The following is a 25,443-nucleotide window of genomic DNA, read 5'->3' on the forward strand; positions in this document are numbered from 1 at the left end:
CAGTCGATTTAGATATTCTAGGTATTATCAACTGGCCGGAGTTTTGAGATCGCAATAGACGTGAAGGACTATAATGCGTTAAGAGCTCGCTCAAGCACTGCGGAGCTAAACCATTTAGTGCTTTGTAAGTCATCAGCAATATTTTAAAATGTATACGATGTTTAATAGGGAGCCAGTGCAGTGTTGACAGAACTGGGCTAATATGGTCATACTTCCTGGTTCTGGTAAGAACTCGAGCTGCTGCGTTTTGGACCAGCTGTAGTTTGTTTATTAAGCGTGCAGGGCAACCACCCAGTAGAGCAGGGGTTCTCAAACTTTTTGAGTGTGTGGACCACTATTTGTAATCAAGAATTTTCGCGGACCACCTCATAATACACATCATAAAATATGTCTACACACAGTCCTACCTGAATTAATCTGCACCTTTAAATAGGCTTACTAGCACTAAAACTATAACTGGTCATCACAGTAGGCTACAACAGGCTTGTTAAAGGAAAGTTTACTGCACACAACGGCTGCCACATATTTAATTTATTTATTTAGGCTACTCAAGCGCCCAAGGGCATAATCAGGTTCATTTGAACAACAGGCTTATTTCCATAGCAATGGAGTATGAAATCTATACAGTAATAAGAACACTGGAATATAGTCAACATTTCAAAACCTTTGGCGATTTTAGGGGATTATTAATCTTCCGAGTTTTACAAGTCCTCAAAAAGTTTGTCCACTTAACAGCACATCTGCAAAACATTTCAGAAACGCGAGATCAAGAAACTAACTGGAAAATAAAATAACAGGCCTTATTCATTCCATTTATAAACATTTCGTTTCATATAAACTGCCTATGCCTAACTGTGCGACTGCGTTCACACACCAGACGCGAATAGCGCGTCAAATTCAAAAAGGGATTATGTGAAATTCGCGCCTGCCGCGTCTAGTGATACGCTTGACCACTTTGTATCAATTCGCGCATCAAGAGCTAAATTGACGCGCGTAAAAACAAAAGTTTGAAGCGAAATTTCGTCCGTTGTGAACGCACCATTAAAGGCTATGCGTGTGATGTGATAATGAGAACATATTTGCCTCTGCCCTTTTCTCTTCAGAGAACCTGTTGCTATCCACCGAACCAATGTTGTGGTTCTAACGGCACTGAACTTGAATGTCACGGCCGAACACCACTAGGCTATTTTAGTAATCACACAATAACTTGACAATTTAATTAAAATGTTATATCAATATAGGCCTACATATTCTTTTTACTTTTCTTTTTTTAAATGGGAATTTCCTGGTAAAATGAAGGTAAAAAAAAATATTATTTTATATTTTATTTCGCCTTTCCACGGACCACCTGCAGTACCCTCACGGACCACTAGTGGTCCGCGGACCACAGTTTGAGAATGGCTGCAGTAGAGCATTACAATAATCTAGCCTTGAGGTCATGAACGCATGAACTAACTGTTCCGCATTTGTCAATGAGAGCATATGATGTAATTTAGATATATTTTTAAAATGGAAAAATGCAGTTTTACAGATACTAGACACGTGACTTTCAAATGAAAGATTGGTATCAAAGAGCACACCCACACACACACACACTCTCACACACACACCCAGGTTCCTAACCGACGACGAAGACTTAACAGAGCAGCCATCAAGTGTTAGACAGTATTCTAGGTTATTACGTGAGGAAGTTTTTTGTCCAATAATTAGAATCTCTGTTTTTTCAGAATTTAGTCGTAGGAAATTACCAGTCATCCAATTTTTTATATCAGTTATGCATTCCATTAATTTAGTGAATTGGTAAGTTTCGTTAGGTTTTGAAGAAATATACAGCTGAGTATCATCAGCATAACAGTGAAAACTAATGCCATGTTTCCTAATGAAATCTCCTAAGGGTAGCATGTACAGTGTGTGTGAGAGTGTGTGTGTGTGTGTGTGTGTGTGTGTGTGTGTGTGTGTAGCATGTACAGAGTGAACAGCAGCGGTCCTAGTACTGAGCCTTGTGGTACGCCATACTGAACTTGTGATCGATGAGACATCTCATCATTTACTGCTACAAACTGATAACGGTCAGATAAGTATGATTTAAACCATGCTAGTGCAATTCCACTAATGCCAACATAGTTTTCGAGTCTATTTAAAAGATTGTTGTGGTCGATAGTGTCAAACGCAGCACTAAGATCGAGTAACACTAATAGAGAGACACAACCACGATCGGATGATAAGAGCAAATCATTTGTGACTCTAACGAGAGCAGTCTCAGTACTATGGTACGGTCTAAATCCTGACTGGAAATCCTCCAGATATCATTTCTTTCAAGAAAGGAACACAGTTGTGAAGATACTGCCTTTTCTAATATCTTTGGCAGAAAAGGTAGATTCGAGATCGGCCTGTAATTGACTAATTCTGTAGGATCAAGTTGCGTTTTTTTAACAAGTGGTTTAATCATAGCCAGCTTAAAGTTTTTTGGTACGTATCCTAGAGACAAAGATGAATTAATGATATTGAAAAGAGAGTTCTCTGCGCTTCTGTAATCCACAAACAATCCGGTGCAACCAGGGCAGGACAAAACAATTCAAACAAAAGGAATCGCCGGTGCAGCACAGATGTCTACTGATTAAAATATTTATTTAAGGTGCATAACAATAAATGACTAACGTTTCGATGTGGTTACATCTTCATCAGAGTCCTTGGAGAGAATGAGCAATGAAGCCATTAATAAGGATCATCAACAGGTGTGATTAAGGGGGCGTTGGCCACCCAAAAAAGTACATCCCTCTGAACCAAGGTGTCACACTCATAAAACAATCATTAAAGGGCAAGTGCCCACATAAAAAAAAAAAAAAAAAAAAAAAAAAAAAAAAAAATTATAAAGTTCACAATACAATGGGAATAAAAATATATTCATCTTAAACACTATTTTAATATGCTTAGGTGTTTAAAGGAAGCATGTTAAACTCAATTCATCATTTAGACCTAAAGGTTCTCGAGTGTTAAGTGTATGTATCCAAAACGCTTCCCTGCATAGGAGTTTATTAATAATGTCACCACCTCTGGGTGAAGGTAAGATTTTCTCAATACCCCAAAACTTCAAAGAAGCAGGGGAACCATGATTGGCCTGCTTATAGTGCCTCGCCATGGCATATGTTAAGTTCTGAGTACGAATTGCTGTTTTGTGTTCAGCTATCCTCAGTTTAAGTTGACGTTTTGTTTGACCTATGTACACCAGTCCACAGGGACACTTCAGAAGGTATACTACATGAGTACTGTTACAGTTGATAAATGAAGAAATAGAATATTTCTTACCAGTACGGGGATGTGAAAAATCTTTCGCATTGGTCGAGTTGGAGCATTGCGCACAATTGCCACATTTATAGAAACCCAAAGGTGGGCTAGGAAGCCAAGTAGTAGAAGGTGGGATACTCATATCTGAATGAACCAATCGGTCACGAATGTTACGGGCACGTCTGAAAATGAACCTGGGCGGCTCAGCGCAGATGTCTTTGAGTGTCGGGTCACTATTAAGAACGTGCCAATGTTTGCGAATGATGTTCTTTATTCTTCCTGCTGCTGGAGTGTAGCTAGTTGAAAAAAATACTTTAGATGTCGTGTGAGGCTTAGGTTTTTTCTTTAATAATGAGGCACGGTCTGTATTAAAAGCCCTATCCCATGCTTTAGAAATATCAGATTTATCATAACCTCTTTGATCAAAAAGACGCGCTAGGTGGGCTGCTTTTGACATAAATTCACTTGTGGTACTACAATTTCTTCTGACTCGTAAGAACTGGCCCACTGGTATATTACGAATCAAGTGAGGCGAGTGATTACTGTCTGCTCTTAACAGGGTATTCCTGCTAAGAGGTTTACGGTAGATAGTAGATTGTAAGATATTATTTGCATCCTTAGAAATGGTAAGGTCTAAGAAATCAATGGACTGCTTGTTAAACTCCATAGTAAAAGACAAATAATCTGTAGTAGAATTTACATAAGTCAAAAAATTATTTAACTCACTAAGTGTGCCCTTCCATATTAGTAGAATATCATCTATATATCTGCGCCAAAGTGATATTTTGGAATGGAACGGGTTATTTTCAGTGTTCTGTATATATTTTTCTTCCCATAGGCCCATCACCAAACAAGCATATGAAGGTGCAAACGAGGACCCCATTGCAGTCCCCTGAAGTTGTAAATAGAATTTATCATAGTATTTGAAAAAGTTGTTAGATAAAATGATCTCGACAAGATTAACAAGGAATTCTGATGGAGGCAAAACATCAATGGGGCGTTTGGTAAGGTAATACAATATGGCTTGTAGGCCTATATGGTGGGGTATGCATGTATAGAGACTTTGTACATCCAACGATACAAGGACATCATTGCTTTCACACTTCCAATTGTCAATCAAATTTAACACATCAGTTGTATCCCCAAGGTATGATGGTAAACTGTGAACATATTGTCTTAAAAAGAAATCAACAAATTGTGAGAGAGGTTCGGTTAGGCTGCCTATACTAGATACAATAGGGCGCAAAGGAGGGTCATCAAGTCGTTTGTGAATTTTGGGTAGACCATAGAATACTGGACATCGAGGGTGGTCAATAAGTAGAAAAGCCTTTTCTTTATCGGTAATCCAGCCTTTTTTATGAGATGTATCGATAAATTCATTAATCATATTTTTTGTGCTGGAAGTAGGATTGTGAAGAAGGAGCTGATAGTGTTTTTCATCATTTAATAATTTAAATATACCACAATCATAGTTCTTTAAGCCCATAACCACAACAGCGCCTCCCTTGTCAGCTGGACGAATAATAATGTCATGTCTAGATTCCAAAGAGCGTAGCGCATCCAGTTCACTTTTTTCCATATTTTTATTTTTGGGAGGAAAGGGCCTACTTATTTTAGCCATGTCTTGCTCAACTAGCTGACTAAAAGTGACAATGGTAGGATTTAAATTAGAAGAGGGCAAAAACCTTGATTTCTTTTTAAAGGGAGTCATTTCTCTAGGGGTCTCCTTAGTATTAGAATCATAGTTTCTACATACAGTATGACCGTTGGATAAGACATTGGACCTAGAAAAGAAATGTTTAAGATGAAGCTGTCTAAAGAATTTGAATGAGTCCACTTTAAGAGAGAAAGAGTCACTTTGATTCGACGGGGCAAAGGAGAGTCCTTTGCGAAGCACTACTTTCTCTGTATCCGTGAGGTCAATGTCCGAAATATTGATTACAGTCTCCTCTGGAGGTTCCTCGGGGACCAGCGCGTGGGTGGTGGGGCTTCTCTTCTTCTTCCCCCTTGAGCCCCGCCTCGTCTTTGTCTTTCGCGTTTGTAACCTCGATCCAAAAAAGAAGTGGAGTTGGGATATAGTGAAGCGCCGCCTCCGACGTCACTCAGATCTTCAGAGGAGTCTCTCTCACTCGCTGTAGAAAGAGGCGTGTACCTATTTGTTTTAGGCATGGGTGGACGGTTGTTCCTAGGAAACTTCCTTCTGCTTCCTTGCCAATCATATACTGTCCCGTCTGCATAGTCTTTAGTGTCCCGTTCATATTTCCTTATCTTATAGGTCTGTAAGTCCTTCACAAAGCCAGATAGAGTAGAAGAGATTTTTTCAGCAGCCTCAGCAAACTTTTCTGCATTAACTTTGCTCTTCATTTCATCTTCTACCCGTTTCACTTCAGTTTTTATTTTGTCTTGTTCAGATTTGGTCTTCTCAATTATCAAGAGCATAAGATCAAGGGAGCATTTATTTAGAATGTGTTCCCATTTTTGCATGAAGGATTGATCATCCAGACCAAATGACGGGATTTTGTTCATGCGTAAACCGCGAGGGATACGCTTGGCTTTCCAATATTCTGATAAAGTTATGGAATGCCAAAGAAATCTGGACTCTGATTTTTTCAAGTCTTCTAATTCTCTAGTCAGTGACAGTATATTAGGCACTGGAGGCATAAACGTATCTTTGAATAAAGAGTGTGACACAATAATGTTAGCACCTTGTTCATCAGTAAAAGATAATGTCTCTGATCGTGCATTTGTACTTGCGTTAATAGATTCAAAGCTGGTCATCTTGTAATTCTTTCACAGCGTGCAGCAGGGAGCGTGGAGGCCTGTCCTATTGGCCTTGGTAGTAGTCAATTGAAAAGAGAGTTCTCTGCGCTTCTGTAATCCACAAACAATCCGGTGCAACCAGGGCAGGACAAAACAATTCAAACAAAAGGAATCGCCGGTGCAGCACAGATGTCTACTGATTAAAATATTTATTTAAGGTGCATAACAATAAATGACTAACGTTTCGATGTGGTTACATCTTCATCAGAGTCCTTGGAGAATTAATGATATTAAGAAGAGTATCTATGACCTCTGGAAGTATCTCTTTCAGTAGCTTAGTCGGTATAGGGCAGTGGTTCTCAATTCCAGTCCTCGTGACCCACTGCTCTGCACATTTTGTATGTCTCTCTTATTTGACACACACAGATCAGTTCATGGAGTCTCTCCTAATGAGCTGATGATCTGGTTCAGGTGTGTTAAATAAGGGAGACACACAAAATGTGCAGAGCAGTGGGTCACGAGGACTGGAATTGAGAACCACTGGTATAGGGTCTAACATACATGTTGTCGATTTAGATGATTTAACGAGTTTAGCAAATTCTTCCTCTTCTATAACAACGAACGAATCAAATTTTTCCTCAGGGAGACTACAATGCACTGCCTGATGTGATACTGTAGTAGACGGTTGCATAGTTATAATTTTCTCCCTGATATTATCAATCTTATAAGTGAAGAAGTTCATAAAGTCATTACTGCTGTGCTGCTTGGAAACTTCTGGGCTTGAAGCTTTCTTTTTTGTTAGTTTAGCCACCGTTTCAAATAAATACCTAGGATTATGTTTATTTTCTTCTAATAGGGTTGTAAAATAAGCAGATCTAGCAGCTTTTAAAGCCTCTCTGTAAGCAATTGAGCTCTCTTTCCATGAAATGCGAAATACCTCTAGTTTTGTTTTCTTCCAGTTGCACTCCATTTTTCTGGCTGCTCTCTTAAGGGCCCGAGTGTGCTCGTTGTACCACGGCGTTGGACTATTTTCTTTAATCTTCTTTAAGCGCAACGGAGCAACTGTGTCTAAAGTGCTGGAAAAGAGAGAGTTAAAAGTTTCTGTCGCAATATCTAGTTCTTCTGAGCTATCTGGGATGCTGAGATGATGAAACTGATCAGGAAGATTATTAATAAAGCAATCTTTAGTGGCAGGAGTGATAGGTCTCACATATTTGTAACACGGAGTCGGCTTTGCAGCCTTGGCTAAATGAAGTTTACACGAGACTAGATAATGATCTGAGATGTCATCGCTCTGCTGCAGAATTTCAACTGCATCAACATCTATTCCGTGTGATAATATTAGATCTAGAGTATGATTACGACGCTGAGTAGGTCCTGACACGTGTTGTCTAACTCCAATTGAGTTTACAATGTCTTTAAATGCCAATCCCAATGCATCTTTTTCATTATCGATGTGTATATTAAAATCACCAACAATTAGTACTTTATTTGCAGTCAATATTAATTCTGATAGAAAGTCCGCAAATTATTTGATAAAGTCTGTATGGTGCCCTGGTGGCCTGTATACAGTAGCCAGCACAAATCTCAAACGTGATTTATCATACTATATATTTTTACATTAAGCACTAACACTTCAAAAGAATTATATTTAAAACTTGATTTCTTAGTGGTTTTGAAGATATTACTATAGATTACAGCAACTCCTCCCCCTTTGCCTTTCAGACGAGGTTCATGTTTATAACAGTAATCTTGCGGGGTTGATTCATTTAAAGTAATGTAATCGTTTGGTTTTAGCCAGGTTTCTGTCAAACACAGCACATCTAGGTTATTATCTGAAATCATATCATTAACAATGAGTGCTTTTGAAGTAAGCGATCGAATATTCAGCAACCCAAGCTTTAGCATTTGCTCATCTGTATTATAGCTGTTTTTTATTTGTTGAACATCAATTAAATTTTTAACCTTAGTTGGGTTTAAACGTTTTTTGGATTTCCAAGTTCGGGGAACAGACACAGTCTCTATATGATGATAGCTAGGTGAAAGAGGCTCTATGTGATAGGATTTATCTGACCTGGGTGACGCGAGGCCGCTAGCAGACGGTCGGTTTAGCCAGTCTGTCTGCTTCCTGACCTGAGCCCCAGATTGTCATGTTTGAGCTCTAAGACTATGAGCCATATTACTAGAGAGAAGAGCAGCACCATCCCAGGAGGGATGAATACCATCTCTTTTCAACAGGTCAGGTTTGCCCCAAAAACTTTTCCAATTGTCTATGAATTCTATATTATTTTGCGGACACCACCGAGACAGCCAACCGTTAAGCGAACACAATCTACTAACTATCTCATCACTCCTGCGAACAGGAAGGGGGCCAGAGCAAATTACAGTGCCTGACATCGTACTTGCAAGTTCACACACCTCTTTAATATTAATTTTGGTGATCTCCGACTGGCGGAGTCGAACATCATTAGTGCCGACATGAATAATGATCTTAGAGAATTTACGATTAGCATTAGCCAGCACTTTTAAATTTGCTTTGATGTCAGGCGCTCTGGCTCCCGGCAAACATGTGACTATGGTGGTTGGTGTCTCTATTTTCACGTTCCGTGTAATAGAATCGCCAATAACTAGGGCACAATCATTCTCAGTGGGTGTTTCACTGAGCGGGGCAAATCGATTTGTTATGGTAATCGGAATGGAAGAGTGGTTTTTAGATCCGCGACTAGAGCGATCCCTCACTGTCACCCATTTGCCCGGCTGCTCAGGCTCTACTTCAGCCGGAACCGACTCATGTAAAGAGTTCACTATTCTATGCGCATCCAAAACATCTGAAGCTCTAGCACTCTTACTATCCTCAATTAAAGTTTGGATGCGTGTCTCTAATTCTGAAATCTTCTCTGTCAGCCTAACTGTCTCCTTACATTTATCACATATAAATCCTATATTGCCGACAGAGAAGGCTATACTAAACATGTGACATGAAGTGCAAGTGACAATAACAGGACAAGACATTACTCACCGTGTTTGTTGAGTGATTCTTACTCACCTGAGCTTTTATGAACTCAAAGGCGCGGACGCGCGAGAGAAAAATAAATAAATAAAATAGCTGAGCGCACGGGTGGCGCGCTAACAGGCTAGCTGCTAGCGAATTACTAGCGTGTTGTGCTAGTAGTAACGGAAGCTAGCGATGTCAGGTTAATCTGAGATGTTGGGTAAGCTGTATTTAGTAGTAGTATAAACAACTAGAAATGGTAGTAAATGATGGTTCAAAACAAGGAAATACGAGGCAGACAGGAGCAATCGATCAGCGATTAGACAGGAGCAATCAATCCTTTTTTTTAATTTTTTTTTTAATAAGTTCTCTTTAATAAACACTTTAGAGAAAAGCTGGAAGACATTTTACATTTAGTGCAACAAGAACAAGGGTTTGTAGGACAAATAATACAGTTAATCTCACAAATATTCCACATATAAACAATAACTTGTCACCATGAAAAAAATATATGCAATTAAAAGTGTTACAGAATTATTAATATAGATAATTCAAGAAATTCTACTCCCATAAACAATCTTCAGAATGATAAGCAGCGTACGAATAACAAATAAAACAAAAAGACTTTTACAATATCTTTTGTCACATGCTTATAAAACCTGAATATAAAATTCTCTGCTTGTAGAAGACCATTTTTAAGGAATGATAAAAATCCAATATCTACTTTACAAACTCTCTCGTGCCATTTCACGAACACACACTTGAGTCTCAATGTAACATAATACACTAATTCTAAATATCCACATTAAAAAGAAACACCTTGATCATTAAGACCTGAGATAAAAAGACCTGGTTCAGTGGCCAAACATGTAATATGGCTTTAGTTTAAGTTCAGAAACCTGTACTGAGTACTTTTGTCAAGGGAATGATTCATATGACCCGTCCTACACTGCAGCCAGCCTACAGTAGATTGGAGTGGCAGACCATAATGTTTTAAAGATTCTGGTATCATGCTTTGGCAGTGGTGCTGTTGTAGACCATCTGCTGGTCTTCTTCACTGTAAGCCACTGGAGGACTGCTGGTGGCCACGCGCTGATGCTGATGGTTTGTTCTTGAGGAAGAAGTAACCCAGCACAGCCAGAACGGCCAAGACGCCTACGACCAACACCACAGCCAGCGCAACAGAAGCTGACTGGCTTTCCCCTAGGCTTTCCTCATCAACTCTTGCAAACACATTTTTTTCTGTGACACCTGAGCAGTTGCTCATGCATTTGTCTGCTGTTTCAAAGTTGTTCTCATTGCCATCACAGCCACCAAAGATGAAGTGATGACACTTTTTGTTGAGAGGGTCATAATACCAGCGAGTAAAATGGGCTCGACATGGGCCCGTTTCAGGAGGATCTGTGCAGTGGGCTTTTTTATTCACCCCAATCTTAAGTCGTCGACTCAGGCTTTTATTCAGTTGCTCACAGTTGTTCTCATCAGAACCGTCGCTGCATTGCTGCAGTCCATCACACTCAAACCCTTTCTTCACACAGCAGCCGCTGGAGCATTTAAACTGCTCTTCTCCACATGAAGGAGAACAGTCTTCCTTAGCCCCCATTCTCCTATCTCCACCAGGGATGTCTTTGATGTTTTTACAGGCATTTAAACACTCTTCTTCGGAGAGATAGTTGTTGTTATTTGCCTTACACCCTCCAAAGACGAACTGCTCACACTTGCTGGATGCACCGTTGTAATGCCAACGAGGGAAAGCACCTTTGCAGGGTCCCACCTTTTTAGGGGTCAAACAGTTATGCTCAGATTGCTCAGGAGTGAGAACCAGGACAGACACTTGATCTGAATCAGAATGGTGTGCTGAATCCGTCACGGTCAGTTTGAACTCATACACCCCAGGCATCAGGTTGGACACCCTTATCTGGTCCGTCAAATCAGTTTTTTCCATCTTGACAGATTCATCTCCACGGATGAGGCTCCATTCGTAGTTTACGATCTCCCTATCATCCCAACTCTCAATGCCATTCAGCAACACCTCCTCATGAGGCTGGACCACCACATCTCGTCCAGCATTGGCAATGGGAGCTTTGTCCTTCTTATCAGTTTTGCGGACGTTCAGGTAATTTTCATAGACTGAATCCAATATATAATTTGCAAACCCCTCCTTTTGAAAAAATCTGCACACATATTTATGCTTGTATAGGCAGTTGAAGAGAAAGCAGCTGTTGTTGAACCCCTTCTCGTTTCCTTGCTCAGTGAGGGCCAAGTTGCACCTGGGATCTCTGCAGCACGCGACAGCGCACGCGACGCTGTGCTCGACGCTCGGGTTCGCCAGGAAAACCGCCCCATCCTTGATCGACTCATCCGTGTCCAAAACAAAGTTATCCCGACCTTCCCTGAAAGCGTTTACACACTGTTGGTCTTTTGCAGACATGTCGCTCTGGGTTTCTCCGACATAAACACCCACAATAAAAAATAAGCACGCGAAAAGAAAACACCACGAACCCATTTCTGGTGGATTTAAAGTGATCCTGATATACTTGCGCATACAGTCCTCAAAATCACTCCAATCCACTTCAGCTGTCAGCCGAACTGACTGGTAAAAATCGCTTATGATTGTTTCTTGTCACTGGAATTTGTTTAAATTCACGGGTCTCCTGACGAAAGATGTCATGAGAAACCCATTCGTCTGATGTCTTCCTACTTCAGCGCTCCAGTGTGTGTGTGTGTGTGTGTGTGTGTGTGTGTGTGTGTGTGTGTGTGAGTCTGATTGAGTGTGTGTGTGTGTGTGTGTGTGTAGCCCTTCTGGATGATAAGAAACACATTCTTCAGAGAAACACACATCGTCTGAAACACAATGAGAACGACAGGAAACTGAGACGCTGCTGTTTCTTCTCATGCAGTGAGAAAATTATTAATATTCCATCATTAAATCAATAACCGGTTACTGGATCATCAAGACGAGCATGTGACTGACTCCCAATGAATTATACATAAAGAAATGAAGGGAAAGTAAAAGAGAAAGTGGATAATCTTTGGTTTTCCTCTCAAGAGGACTTCTGCTTTGGGAACCACAAAATAAACTTTTTTTTTTACATTTATATTTATCTATATATAATCCTGGAATATATTGTGGGTGTGTGAGTGAAGATGATGAAGATGATGAGAAGAAACGGAGGGAATCTTTGGTTTTCATTCCTGCAGAAAACAATAACGCCGCTAAAGATGAAACTGAAGACACTGCAATATTTCATTATTAAACTTCACAAAAGCAGAATGGAAAAGAATGATATTAATAGATCAATGTCGCCGCCTTGCGTTTCAACAGTGTCATGTTCATGTCAAGTCAAGTCATCTTCATTTATATAGCGCTTTTAACAATGTAGATTGTTTCAAAGCAGCTTTACAGAGATAAACGTATAATTTAAGGTAACAGAGATTGTTTTGGCTTTATAGCGGTTCTTTAATAAAGTTATTTTCCAGCTAAGGTTAGTTTTGATTGATTCGCTTCCGTCGCAACGATCATTTGTTATTAAATTAGGGGCCGCTAAGACGACACCATTCTCTCTACACAGACTTTAAACGCGAACCTGTGAGAAACGCTGATGGCGTTCACATGCGCATTAAGAACTGGTTCTATAGTTATGTGCGTTTGAATATATGTGTGCAGGTTTGGAATTCCCTACAGACCAAGCCTAAACAAAGTACTGGCGTTTCCTTATAAATTTTGATACAGAATTTTATTTTATTTGATCAATTCGGGGTAGATACGCGAATTGAGTTTCCCGACAACCCTTATCTGTAGAGTGGTAAAGGGATCCTCCATAGGGAGAGACTAGTTGGCACTTCAGCACTGCGTTGTCATCGGGTCCAGGCGAAGGTCCTTCATCAGATCTGGATATGGCAAACATGACAGATGTGTAGAGAACTACAAACATGACAGATGTGTAGAGAGGTTTAGATAAAGGGATTATCATGAATAACCGTAACGCCGCTGAACGCCTCAGAGCGGCTCATGTGGAGATGTGGAGTTTCCAGCAGAGGAGAAGAAAGCAGAAGATGAAGATAAACACACAGATGAAGGAGAAACGAGTGTAAAGGACTGTACACAGTAGTATTCTCTGACTGAAGATCAGTGCTGGAGGTATTTATACACACACACGCGCTGACCTCTGACCTCAGGTCTCTGACCTCACGTCTCTGACCTCTGACCTCACGTCCCTGACCTCTGACCTCACGTCTCTGTCCCTGACCTCTGACCTCACGTCTCTGACGTCTGACCTCATGTCTCTGACGTCTGACCTCACATCCCTGACCTCTGACCTCACGTCTGACCTCTGACCTCACGTCTCTGAGCCTCTGTTACATTGTTACGCTTGTCAATCATCTTATCACAGTTAACTTCCTCCTAATTTCGTTTAATTTAAGTCGTAGGTATTTCTCTCCTCATTATTATTGCATAGTGATGCATTTAAAAGTTAATGGCCAAACAAATCCTTATAAAAGTTTACATTTGTTGCAGATCAAATATTTAACACGGATAAGATTAAATGAATATTTTTTTAATCAGGCTAAACGTTTATTTTTAGTCATTCAAACCCCTTTATCTAAACCTCTCTACACATCTGTCATGTTTGTAGTTTTTTAAACACTATTATTTCGTGTTTGTAGTCCTCCAAAGCACAATGGGTTCTGGTCAACATTAGCCGTTGTGCGCAGGATCCACACGTCAGCATGTGTCTCAGTTCAGAGGCTGCATCCTTCCACGGCTGACGAAGACTGTCCCAATTCAAGGCATCTCCAAATGCAGCCTTCGCTTCCCGTGAAATGAGAAATACCACAGATGATCCTTCAGCCTACCCCAGAATGCATTGCATGCCAGTGACGACAGAATTGCCGAATTACACGTTTAAATGTAAGTTTTGGGTTTCAACTTACTCAAATATCTAATGATACAAATGTAAAAAATAAAATAAATGTTGACATATCTTACTAAGATGCGATTGTATTCTTTATTATGCAGAATTGGACCATGGTGAACATATTTAGACAGTTTGTGAACCCTGTTTTGTTTTTAGGCAGTTTAATAGAACTTTTAAAAAAGTCCAGTACAAACGTTACTGTCACTCTAGGCGACAAGAACTGAGTCCACTGAGAACTGTTGTCTGGACTGTTCACGGCCTTGGAAGGATGCAGCCTTTGAATTGGGACACAGCAATCGAAAATTGGCTTAACCCTTTAACTGCCCCACCAAGAAAAAGACTTTTGAAAAAAAAAATGTGTTTGCATTTCTCATCTCCTTATGTCACTAGTTACCACAATCAATGCATTTTTTTTCAACACATCCCATAATTTTAAAAATATCGCTCCCTCTACCAAATGGTTGATATGGCACTTGAAGGTAAAAAAAAAAGTACTGGAATTCATACACATAACTGTGAAAATCAGAAAATATGAACAATAATACTAATTTATTTAATTTATTTAAAACATAATCAAAATAAAATATTTTTGTATATTGAATCTTTATTTATTGAAGTATGCCATTAAATATTTCAGGTTTAACACAGGAAATTATATGTTTTTTTGTTTTTTAACAATAAACAAAAATAAATAACACAAATAACTAAAAGTAACAAAACCAAAAAGACATTACATTCTTTCTGCATTCAAAAATTAAAAAAAATAAATAATAATAATTGCAAAAGATATAATATAATAGCATTTTTAGGCTTTTATGTTTCAAGAAACACGGCATCAAGTCTGGTAGAGCAACAGGATTTGTTTTTTCTTTGCCCATCGAGGTGGTCTACACTCGTCTACGGTGGTCTACGCTCGTCTACGGTGGTCTACGCTCGTCTACGGTGGTCTACGGTGGTCTACGCTCGTCTACGGTGGTCTACGCTCGTCTACGGTGGTCTACACTCGTCTACGGTGGTCTACGCTCGTCTACGGTGGTCTACGCTCGTCTACGGTGGTCTACACTCGTCTACGGTGGTCTACGCTCGTCTACGGTGGTCTACGCTCGTCTACGGTGGTCTACACTCGTCTACGGTGGTCTACGCTCGTCTACGGTGGTCTACGCTCGTCTACGGTGGTCTACGCTCGTCTACGGTGGTCTACACTCGTCTACGGTGGTCTACGCTCGTCTACGGTGGTCTACACTCGTCAACGGTGGTCTACGCTCGTCTACGGTGGTCTACGCTCGTCTACGGTGGTCTACGCTCGTCTACGGTGGTCTACGCTCGTCTACGGTGGTCTACGCTCGTCTACGGTGGTCTACGCTCGTCTACGGTGGTCTACGCTCGTCTACGGTGGTCTACGCTCGTCTACGGTGGTCTACGCTCATCTACGGTGGTCTACGCTCGTCTACGGTGGTCTACGCTCGTCTACGGTGGTCTACGCTCGTCTACGGTGGTCTACGCTCGTCTACGGTGGTCTACGCTCGTCTACGGTGGTCTACGGTGGTCTACGCTCGTCTACGGTGGTCTACGCTCGTCTACGGTGGTCTACGCTCGTCTACGGTGGTCTACGCTCGTCTACGGTGGTCTACGCTCGTCTACGGTGGTCTACGCTCGTCTACGGTGGTCTACGCTCGTCTACGGTGGTCTACGCTCGTCTACGGTGGTCTACACTCGTCTACGGTGGTCTACGCTCCCCGCATGTGGCAACTCGCCCGCCATCTCCTCCTGGAGCCAGAGCATCTGAGGTCACTTCCTGTCACTTACATCCCCGGCCCGCTCAATCGTGCCGCCGCCGGGCTCTCACGGCAGCCTGTGGCCCCGGGGACCACTCGGGGCCGCACAGAACGATCTGTGTGCCTCTCCGGACTCGTCCCATTGCCAGTTGTTTTACTCCCTGATTGAGGGCATCCTCGGCACGGATGCACTGGCACACAGCGGCCCCGGGGCCTCCACAAGTATGCGTTTCCCTCTGTGAGGCTTCTGGCACAGACTCTGTGCAACGTCAGCGAGGAAGAGGAGCAGGTCTTGCTAGTTGCCCCTTATTGGGCCGGACCAGAACTGCCTGGTTCCCCCTCCCTCCTTCAGGGAACGAAGGTTATACAGACGTAACCCAGACGTTTTCTGGTACAAAGGCCTGAAGAGTGCGCATTCTTGTACCATAGAAACTGTTGACTTCCATCTAGTAAGTGTAAAAAATTACAATCTCATACAATTTTAGTAATGTTATTAAACCAGCATTTGTCATTTAAGAAGTAATTGCCTCTGATAATTATGATTTCCACACATTAATTCTATGAATTCATTATATTTACTTCAAAAAATATCCAAAAGTGGCAAAAAATATCCAAAAGTGGCAAAAAATACATACTTAAGAAATAATCTCAGTATATTCATGAAGAAATAACAATAGCTGTGTCACATTCATAGCTATGAATGATCAGAAGTTTATATTTCTCAGCAAATAGTCCATTCTGACTGCAGAAATGGATGATCTGAACACATTAGCTTAGCTTTTCTACTTTTAACTGCCAAATCAACCGTTTGGTTGAGCATGTTTTTGAAAAATTATTAAAAACATACTAAAGTTTTTTCATGGCACCAAGTAATTTTGTAAAGTTAAGGCTCTTACAGTGTAATATGTCAAAAAAAAAAAAAAGCTTACTTTGCAAAAGTTCACCAAAACCGTTCACATGGCAGGAGTGATTTTTTTGTTTCTGAAATCCATGTCAGAAGTCATGTTGTGACAAGCTCTGTTGACTGACACTGTGACATCTAGTGGATTTTTTTGGCATAACACACCTCACCCAGATGGCAGAGATGGCTCATCAGCTTGAGTTAAGTTAGGTACTCCTCTCAATAAAATACAGTGACTCAAAATGTGCTCAACCATTTGGTCAGCAGGCAGACAAACACACATGAGCATGAGTGTGTTGCTTTAATACATAGCCTAACAAGTCCAATTTGGACTAAACAAAACTGCATGGACAATAGTGTAATAATTACATTTGGTACAACTACTGTAAATGAGAAAAATACTTCACATCCTTTTAGCGAATAGAATAAGCAAACAATTTGATGTTCACAAAAAGATATTCTTTACAAATATGCATACTGGCAAAATAATGTAATTAAAAATAAAAAACTTTTGAAATGTTTTGTTTGAAAACTGTGCTTGTGCTGGTTTTGATATAATATACACACTACTGTTAAAAAGTTTGGTATTTGTAAGGTGATTTATGTTTATGTTCACCAAAACTGCATTAATCTGATTTACAAAAAACAACAACAACAACAAAAAAAAAAAAACAGTAATATTGCGAATTATTTTACAGACTTTTTTCTATTTTAATATATTTTAATATTTAATTTTTCCTGTGATGTCACATAATCCTTCAGAAATCATTCTAATATGATGATTTGCTGCTTAATGAAGAGTAAAATTAATTATTAATAATCTTCCTGATCAGTTTCATCATCTCAGCATCCCGGATAGCTTAGAAGAACTCGATATTGCAACAGAAACGTTTAACTCTCTCTTTTCCAGCACTTTAGACACAGTTGCTCCGTTGCGCTTAAAGAAGATTAAAGAAAATAGTCCAACATCGTGGTACAACGAGCACACTCGGGCCCTTAAGAGAGCAGGCAGAGAGATGGAGCAACTGGAAGAAAACACAACTAGAGGTATTTCGCATTTCATGGAAAGAGAGCTCGATTGCATACAGAGAGGCTTTAAAAGCTGCTAGATCTGCTTATTTTTCAACCCTATTAGAAGAAAATAAACATAATCCAAGGCATTTATTTGAAACAGTGGCTAAACTAACGAAAAATAAATCTTCAAACATATTATAGAATGATAGAATAAACATAGAATGATTTCTGAAGGATCATAAGACACCAAAGACTGGAGTACTTGCTGATGAAAATTCAGCTTTGCATCACAAAAATAAATTACATTTTAAAGTATATTAAAAAAGAGAACCATTATTTTAAATTGTAATAATATTTCATAATATTACTGTTTTTTTTTTTTTTTTTAACTGCAGGCTTGATGAGCATAAGAGACTTCTTTCAAAAACATTAAAAATAGTAATGTTTCCAAACTTTTGACTGGTACTGTATGTTCTATATAGTATGAATGTGTAGAATGAATGTCATTCGGACATACTACTTTTGTCACATACTGTTTTTCACCTAGCCTACTATATAATAACCGACTTCGGGTGCAGCCTTTGCTTAACCAACTTTACTTAAGTATACTTCATAAAATGAACATGAAGTATACTTATTTTTTGTCAGGGATGTCATAAAAAACTCATATCAATTGTCCTGACTTGTTTTGCATCCCTCTTCCTCTTCTGTCTCAAGATTTACCCAATGAAGGACAAGTCCATTCACAGAAAACGTCTAGCGCTCCTTATTAACAACGTTGAGTTTGAATATGGAGATGATTGTTTTGGGGCCGACCAGGATGAGCTGAGTATGGAGAGACTGCTGACGGCTCTTGGTTACAGTGTGGTGACACTGAGAGACCTCACGGCACAGGTACCTATGTTAGATGTGCATGTATACGTGTGCAATATGAACAGCTGAACAGAATCATGCCGTGTGTTGTTGACGGTCTGATGCCCAGGGTATGAGAGTTGCCATGCGAGACTTCGCCCAGCGAGAGGAGCACAGCCAATCAGACAGCTGCTTTGTGGTGTTCATGTCACATGGAGACGCCACTGGAATCTGTGGAGTTTCCAGAAGAGTGAATTCTGATGGGGTAGAGGACATGTTCTCCATAGATGAAATTTATAATTGCTTGAACACTCCAAACTGTGCTGGACTGCGGGACAAACCCAAAATCATCCTTGTCCAGTCGTGTCGGGGTGGTAAGTTCCAGATTAGCAGGAAGTGACATGTTCTGAAGTGATGCATGTTTATACTCCATACACTGTTTGAACAGTGCCAAACAATTCATTGCCCTTTAATTCAGTCAATTCAGCCCTCAACAATCCAAGTATTTTGTCTTAGAACCTTGGCAAAACCATTAAGCCAATAACAATAAAACATTAAAAATATCATTAACATAGCAATAAAACACTCTTTAAGCACTACCACGCAATGTGTCACAGCACGTGCATGACCTCTGAGTGCACCTTTGAAACAGGCTTTACTTTGACAGCTCTCAGCTCAGTGCCCCTGCCGTGATGGTGCACACTATAAGCAGATGCTGCTCTGACTGGCTGTGTCTCTTGTCACAGGTAATGTTGGATGTGTGGATGTCCCGGACAGTGTGCCAAAAAAAGAGCACATTGAGAAGGACTTCTGCTGCCTGAGGTCCTCTACTCTAGGTAACACACATTTAGAATATATTATAACATTCCACTAAATAATATATATTATATGGTCAACAAAGAACAATATAACCTTAATGAAGTAACCTTCATGCGTTGCTATCACTTAGTTTTTAACGCACTGAATTGTATTAGTTTTCTATTTGGCTCACATCTCAGCTGTCATGCAGTGTATGTGTGTATTCTCTATTCAGAGACGGTGTCCTACAGGAACCCTGTGTTGGGCTCATATTTCATCCAGGCTATAGTGGAAATATTTAATCGGCACGCTTATGAGGACGACATTGAGGAGCTTTTCAGAAAGGCAATGTTACTATGATCTACTCTGATTTGTTGTATTTTACTGCATGTCACTAACTATAACTCAGATCTTAAGTCCAATACAAGGAAAAGACTATAATAAAGGAATAACACATTTTTTAGTTAACTATGTTAGTATGTGTAGTTAGCTTTAATTTTGTCTTATATTTATTTAAACAGGTCCTTAAGAAGTTTGAGGATAATCCTCCATGTCAAATGCCATGCAAAGACAGAACAACGTTGTCTAAAAAGTTCTACCTCTTCCCTGGGCTGTGAAATGGAAGGACTTGAAATCTGCTCTCCTTTATAAGAAATGTGATCACACTAATGTCTTCTTTTTAAGCTTTGTATACACACATTAAAAATATAAAAAGGTGATAATACAATTTTTTTTGTGTGTTGTTTTCAAAATTGTACTTTTGACTAAAATGTCGTTTGATAGATCAGTAAATCTAATACCATGGTTCCTCTGTGAGTTCAAACAGGAAAAATGTGAATCTTTATTATATCTTAAAAATATAGTGATAACACAGAAGTGATATGATTAAATAAGTGCCTACAGTATCTTCCAATTATTAAACATTTTCTTATTAGAAAACATGTTTTTGCTGGTGTATATAAAAAATGAACAAATAAAGAGTAGAAAATACTACATGCAAAAAGAGTTTTTAATTTGAAGCCGCTAAATACACAATTACTAAGGCGTTTGCACAGGTGAGTCGCCTTCGGTTGATTACCAATTAGACTACGTGACAACTACAGCAGGGATCACACAATCAGCACTTTGCAGTTTTTGAAATTTCAATCAAATATCACACAATAGACATTATATAACACTTAACAGATCAGGAGTAGCTGTATAATCCGATATGAATATATATGAAAGATATGAATCAAAGTTTAATATTTGTTTACCATCTGAATGCACATTACCTAAAAGTTTTACCAATTTATAACACAAAGTTGTTTCTCTTTTCTCCATGAGACTTTAAATCTTTATCAAGCTTTTACTCTAATTATTGTCAGGTTGACTTCAAGTCAATTCTGAAGTACATTCTGAATCTTATGTAGATTTCCATCTGCTCTTTTGATGATTTGATGACGGTTTTCTTTTACTGGCTTTTTTCTCATGTGTTGCCTCAGTTTTCTCATGTTTCCTTTTTCGTTGTTTCATGACATAATATGGCCTTTTGTGCTCATGGTTCTCATCTACAGTCTTCCACAATTTGGTAACAAGTTCTTTTACCTGGACAAACAAATCTGCACCAGTGTCAAGAACATGATTATTTTTTATGTCTGCATAATCCTGCATTGCCTTTTTTATTTGTTCTTTTCTGGGACGACCCTTACAGGTGAAGACAATCATAATATGTTTACTGGACTTGGTTCCCATAAACCTATAGATTTCTTCAAATGCTTCTTTATCTTTCTTGTTACACATTAATGGAGCCATCCAAAGAACCATGTGGGGACCAGTTCTGCACATTTCAAGAGAATCTTTGATTGTTTCACCGTGCTGCAGCTGTGATTCAGGAGAGACTTCACACAGAATCTTTACCAGAGTTTTTATATCAGTCTCTGGCCTGTTCAGCACAAGGATCCTCAGATGTCCCGTCACAAAAGACACTGAGAAAATATACAGAGCATATATTAACATTCATCAGTGAGTATCAGTGGAATCAAACACTGGTGTGTATTAAGTGGTCACGATCTTAAGAAACTGTAAGAAATATTTCAACAAGACACCACTATTAAATAAAGAATGTTAATATTTTCTAATTTTCTAATATTCTGTGTGATACAAAAATGTTCAATGTGTGAAAAGAACCTCTGGATTCTTTGTAGGTTCTTTAGAATCTCTTTTTTAATTGCAAAGAAATAATCTTCATTTTTATAAAAACATTGCCAGAGGTGGGTAGTAACGAAGTACATTTACTCCATTACATTTACTTGAGTACAGCTTTTGGATACTCTACCCACATCTGAACATTACTAGTAAATTAAACAATTTACTCATAAAACTGAGGACCGAATGAAATCCAGAATTAATGTTAAATTGTCAGTTGGCTTCTCCATCCTTACCTTCAGTTGTGGTTTATCAGGAGCTCCACCACACTGCTGAAAAAGAAAGTCAGAGGAAAAATATGGAAAGGATTTAAAAAATAACTATTTGCAGTCATTCAATATATCACTTTCACTCCACTTAACAAATGTTTCAGCATATCTGCAACAAAACTGCAATTTTGTTAAATGATAAATCAATTCAAATTCCATCACCTCTGCTCTGTCAGCTTCTCCTGGTTCAGCAGTTTTCGTTCTGGGCTCTTCTCTCACGTCCTCCACCAATGGGTCTGATGAAGGTATTAAAGCACGAAGATCAGAAACGGCTGCTTCACTAAATCTGTTCATTCTGCTAGGCTAACCATGCTCAACAACAAGTTTCTCATGACATCAAATGTTTTTATCTGTACCTGAGGAAATTCACCTCATATTACAAATAAAACATGTGTTAAGATGTATAAATATTATGCTCTCATTTGTATTTGTTTTACCTGTTTTCAGTTTTGTTATTTTTGTGACCCAGGGGGCTGTTCCATAAAAGCCGCTTAGAAAAGCGGGGATTAAACTCCAAAACCGGACTTGAATGAGCCTAACAAATGAGTTGGGGCTAAAGTGGTTCCATAAAAGGTAATTGAAGCTCACGCAATCTCACTAATTTGATCCAGGTTTATCTAGTCTAGATAATTGCGTGTGCACGCGTTTCTGAAGCAGCCCTAGAGGTCGATCACAGATCAAATCGATCCACCATCAAACAGCGTATATTTTGTGCTGTTTTATGCGTTTGTGACATGTTCCCCCCCCCCCCCCAGTGCAAAACTTACATTTTACAGTTATATTCTCCATCTGTAAATGTTAGAAAGTCATGCAAATGTATCCATTTTGCTGCTAATCTTCATATTGAACGAGCGCTGCTGCGCGCATGCGCTATATAGGAGCACAATAATTCTGACTAAAATATACATTTTGCTTGGAAAATTAATATGCGATATTTAATAACACTAGAAATATCTTCTAATTATAATAATTTATCTTTAGGATGTTGGATAAGTTGCAGTGAACTTCTAGCGAACAGAAGTACTTCAGTGAACAGAAGTAGCCTAATTCAGGGAAGATTTTTTTTAAGAAACTAAATATATAAAGATACAAAATATAGTTTTGGGTATAGGACCTATGCTAATAGGTTATGCTTAATAAAGATGATGTATACTTATTTAGAATGCTGAGAATTACAGCTTTTAATGCAATAATTTTTTGGAGAAAGCAAGAATCCCCCGTTTTAAATGAGTAGATTTAGTTTCTAAAGTACATTATGGAGAGGATAACATGAAATTAAGAGCAAAAGTATACATTTTGAAAAGATATGTGCAACTCTAAAATCAAAGAATATTCCATAAAATAAAGGAATATATATTAGCCTACATTAACTACATTTTTATATAACCCTCCTCCCTTTTATTTCTAGTTATTTGTTATTTTATTTATTTACTAATTTAATATTGAATATTTGATATTCAAATAATATTACTTGAATAACTATTAGGAATTATGTGTCATTATAAGAGTTTGATATAAATATGTGAATGTTAAATTTTTATTACTATTTATTTATTGTTTTTTGTCTTTTCCCCCTAAAAATAATATGTAAAAGTGTCTAACTATGTACTTTTTGGTTATTGTTCTAATCATGTGTGTTTTTAGGCTATGTGTTGGTGGGTATTATCACAAAAGAAAAAAAGTAGAAGGAAAAATAAGGAATATTTATTGGGTGAAAATATGTCTTTAAAGGAACTGTCCATTTGTATAATTGTGTTAAATGTGTTTGAATTGAAAGACATAATATAGTAAATTATATATATATATATATATATATATATATATATATATATATATATATACAAAAATATTTGTTATTTGGACATTAGATGTGCCTTATTTAGAATTTAAACCTGTGTGTATATTTTTATGATAGCAATAACTGTAAAGGGACTATTGTAATGGGGTAAATCAAATGTAGGCTAATACTGTCAATTACTAAGCTCAGATTCATCTTACCAGTTAAAATGTATACTCTGCTTTTGTAATTATTTATTTTTAATTTTGTGATTTTAACTTCTGCTTTACAAAGCTTTTTTCAGATTGTGTTCTAATGTTCTTCTAATCATAAACATGTACTACAGCAGCCAAACAAAACCAGAGAGAAATGTATTCATAAATCTTTAAAACAATCTAATTAAATCTTGGGCACAAAACATTCAGCCAGTAAAAAAAGAAAACCTGTAGTATATATATTGTATATCTATCTATCTATCTATCTATATATCTATCTACCTATCTATCTATATATAGGTCTATATTGTCTAATTTATCATTGTTGCCTTATTTAAGTTGATTTTCTGTATACTGTGTATTTATTTTTGGACTAATAGTGGTTAATAAAGTCCAATAATGGTATGAGAGAGTGTCAGTGGTAATATCATTGTGTTCTTGTTGGTCAGTGTTAGAGGATCTGTGTAACAGCTGAGGCTTAGCCTGACAGTTAGCCTGCCCTGGACCAGGCTAGTTTCCCAGCATAAGTTGCCAGGGTAACTGAGTTTGAACTATTTTAAGTTTGCTTTATGAAACAGAATCCACCGACAATAAGCCTGACTAACCGAAATAAGCCTGGCTTATACTCTAATCTTGGTTTATGGAACAGCCCCCAGGTCATGTGACCTAATCAGTGACTGAATGAATGCAGGTGTTTTTGTTTAAATAAAGTGTGCCAGTCAGAGAGACTGGTTGTTGTGAAACAGAACTGCGTGTGTTGTCTGTGTACTCTGCTAACAGGTTATGGGCCCAGATAACGTATAGTTTGGGTATTAAGGCGCCGGGTGAAAGTCGCAACGAGTACTGCGTGTACCCGAGTTTAAGTTTGAGAGAGAAGTGACCTACTGACATGAGTAGAAGGACAAATGCAGCGGTAACAAAGAGCCGCTGGTCAAGACTAGTCTTCGACGGAGATGAGAAGAATTATGAGTTATGGGAGACAAAATTTTTGGGTCACCTTTGTCTGCAGGGACTGAAAGAGACTATTTTAAATGAGCCTTCTGACGAAGATGAGGAAGACACGACGAAAAACGCCGAAGCCTATGCAGAGCTGATACAGTTCCTGGATGACAAAAGTCTGTCGCTGGTCATGAGAGAAGCAGCAGATGCCGGACGTGCGGCGCTGAAGATTTTGCGTGGATATTATGCTGGCAAGGGGAAGCCCCGGGTAAATCATTTTTTTTAAGAAATGCAGGTGAGAATCTGAGTGACGAACTTTTAACAGCAATGGTTTTGAAAGGACTTCCAGAGACATTTAAGCCATTTTCTATCCATGTCACTCAGAGCGATGACAAAATGACTTTTGCTGAATTTAAAACAAAGCTCCGAAGTTATGAGGACATTGAAAATATGCGGACAACTGCATCCGGGGACAATGTAATGAAAGCAAGAGCGCAGCTTGGAATGAAATCCACTTTTGCTGACTATGCTGTAAGTGCAGACATTGTTTGTTACAGGTGTGGAACAAAAGGCCATAAAGCAAGAACATGCCAGCGTAAACAGTGGTGCAATCAATGCAAAAGTACCACTCACCGCGATGCAACTTGCAGGCGGAGAAAGCAGCGGGATAACGCAAGGAAAGTGTCCGAGGAGACGGGTGACAATGAGTATGTTTTTCGGGCAAGCGACGCTGAGATGTGGAGGCATGAGGATAAGGGAA

General features: G+C 38.9%; 2 protein-coding genes across 12 annotated transcripts in view; both read right to left on the bottom strand.

The window, feature by feature from the left end:
* Positions 1 to 9,701: 9,701 nt before the first annotated feature.
* LOC307154278 (kunitz-type protease inhibitor 1-like) lies at positions 9,702 to 11,543 on the bottom strand (the record flags this gene model as incomplete). The annotated part of the gene is made up of 1 exon (XM_079864037.1): positions 9,702 to 11,543. One exon carries the CDS (start codon positions 11,541 to 11,543, stop codon positions 10,092 to 10,094), a length of 1,452 nt encoding a protein of 483 aa, XP_079720163.1. The 3' UTR covers positions 9,702 to 10,091.
* A 1,470-nt stretch (positions 11,544 to 13,013) lies between these two features.
* pou2f1a (POU class 2 homeobox 1a) overlaps positions 13,014 to 25,443 on the bottom strand; it is a 141,232-nt gene continuing 128,802 nt past the window's right edge. For 4 of the 11 annotated variants that reach the window (XR_013820330.1, XR_013820331.1, XR_013820339.1 and 1 more), the window contains exon 15: positions 13,014 to 13,383. The gene's annotated coding sequence lies outside the window, so the exon portion shown is untranslated. The remainder of the gene's footprint in view (positions 13,384 to 25,443) is intronic. The other 7 variants (XR_013820336.1, XR_013820337.1, XR_013820338.1 and 4 more) reach the window with 7 other exon arrangements.

The sequence above is a fragment of the Squalius cephalus genome (assembly GCF_949319135.1).
Source record: "Squalius cephalus genome assembly, chromosome: 2".
NCBI lineage: Eukaryota > Metazoa > Chordata > Actinopteri > Cypriniformes > Leuciscidae > Squalius > Squalius cephalus.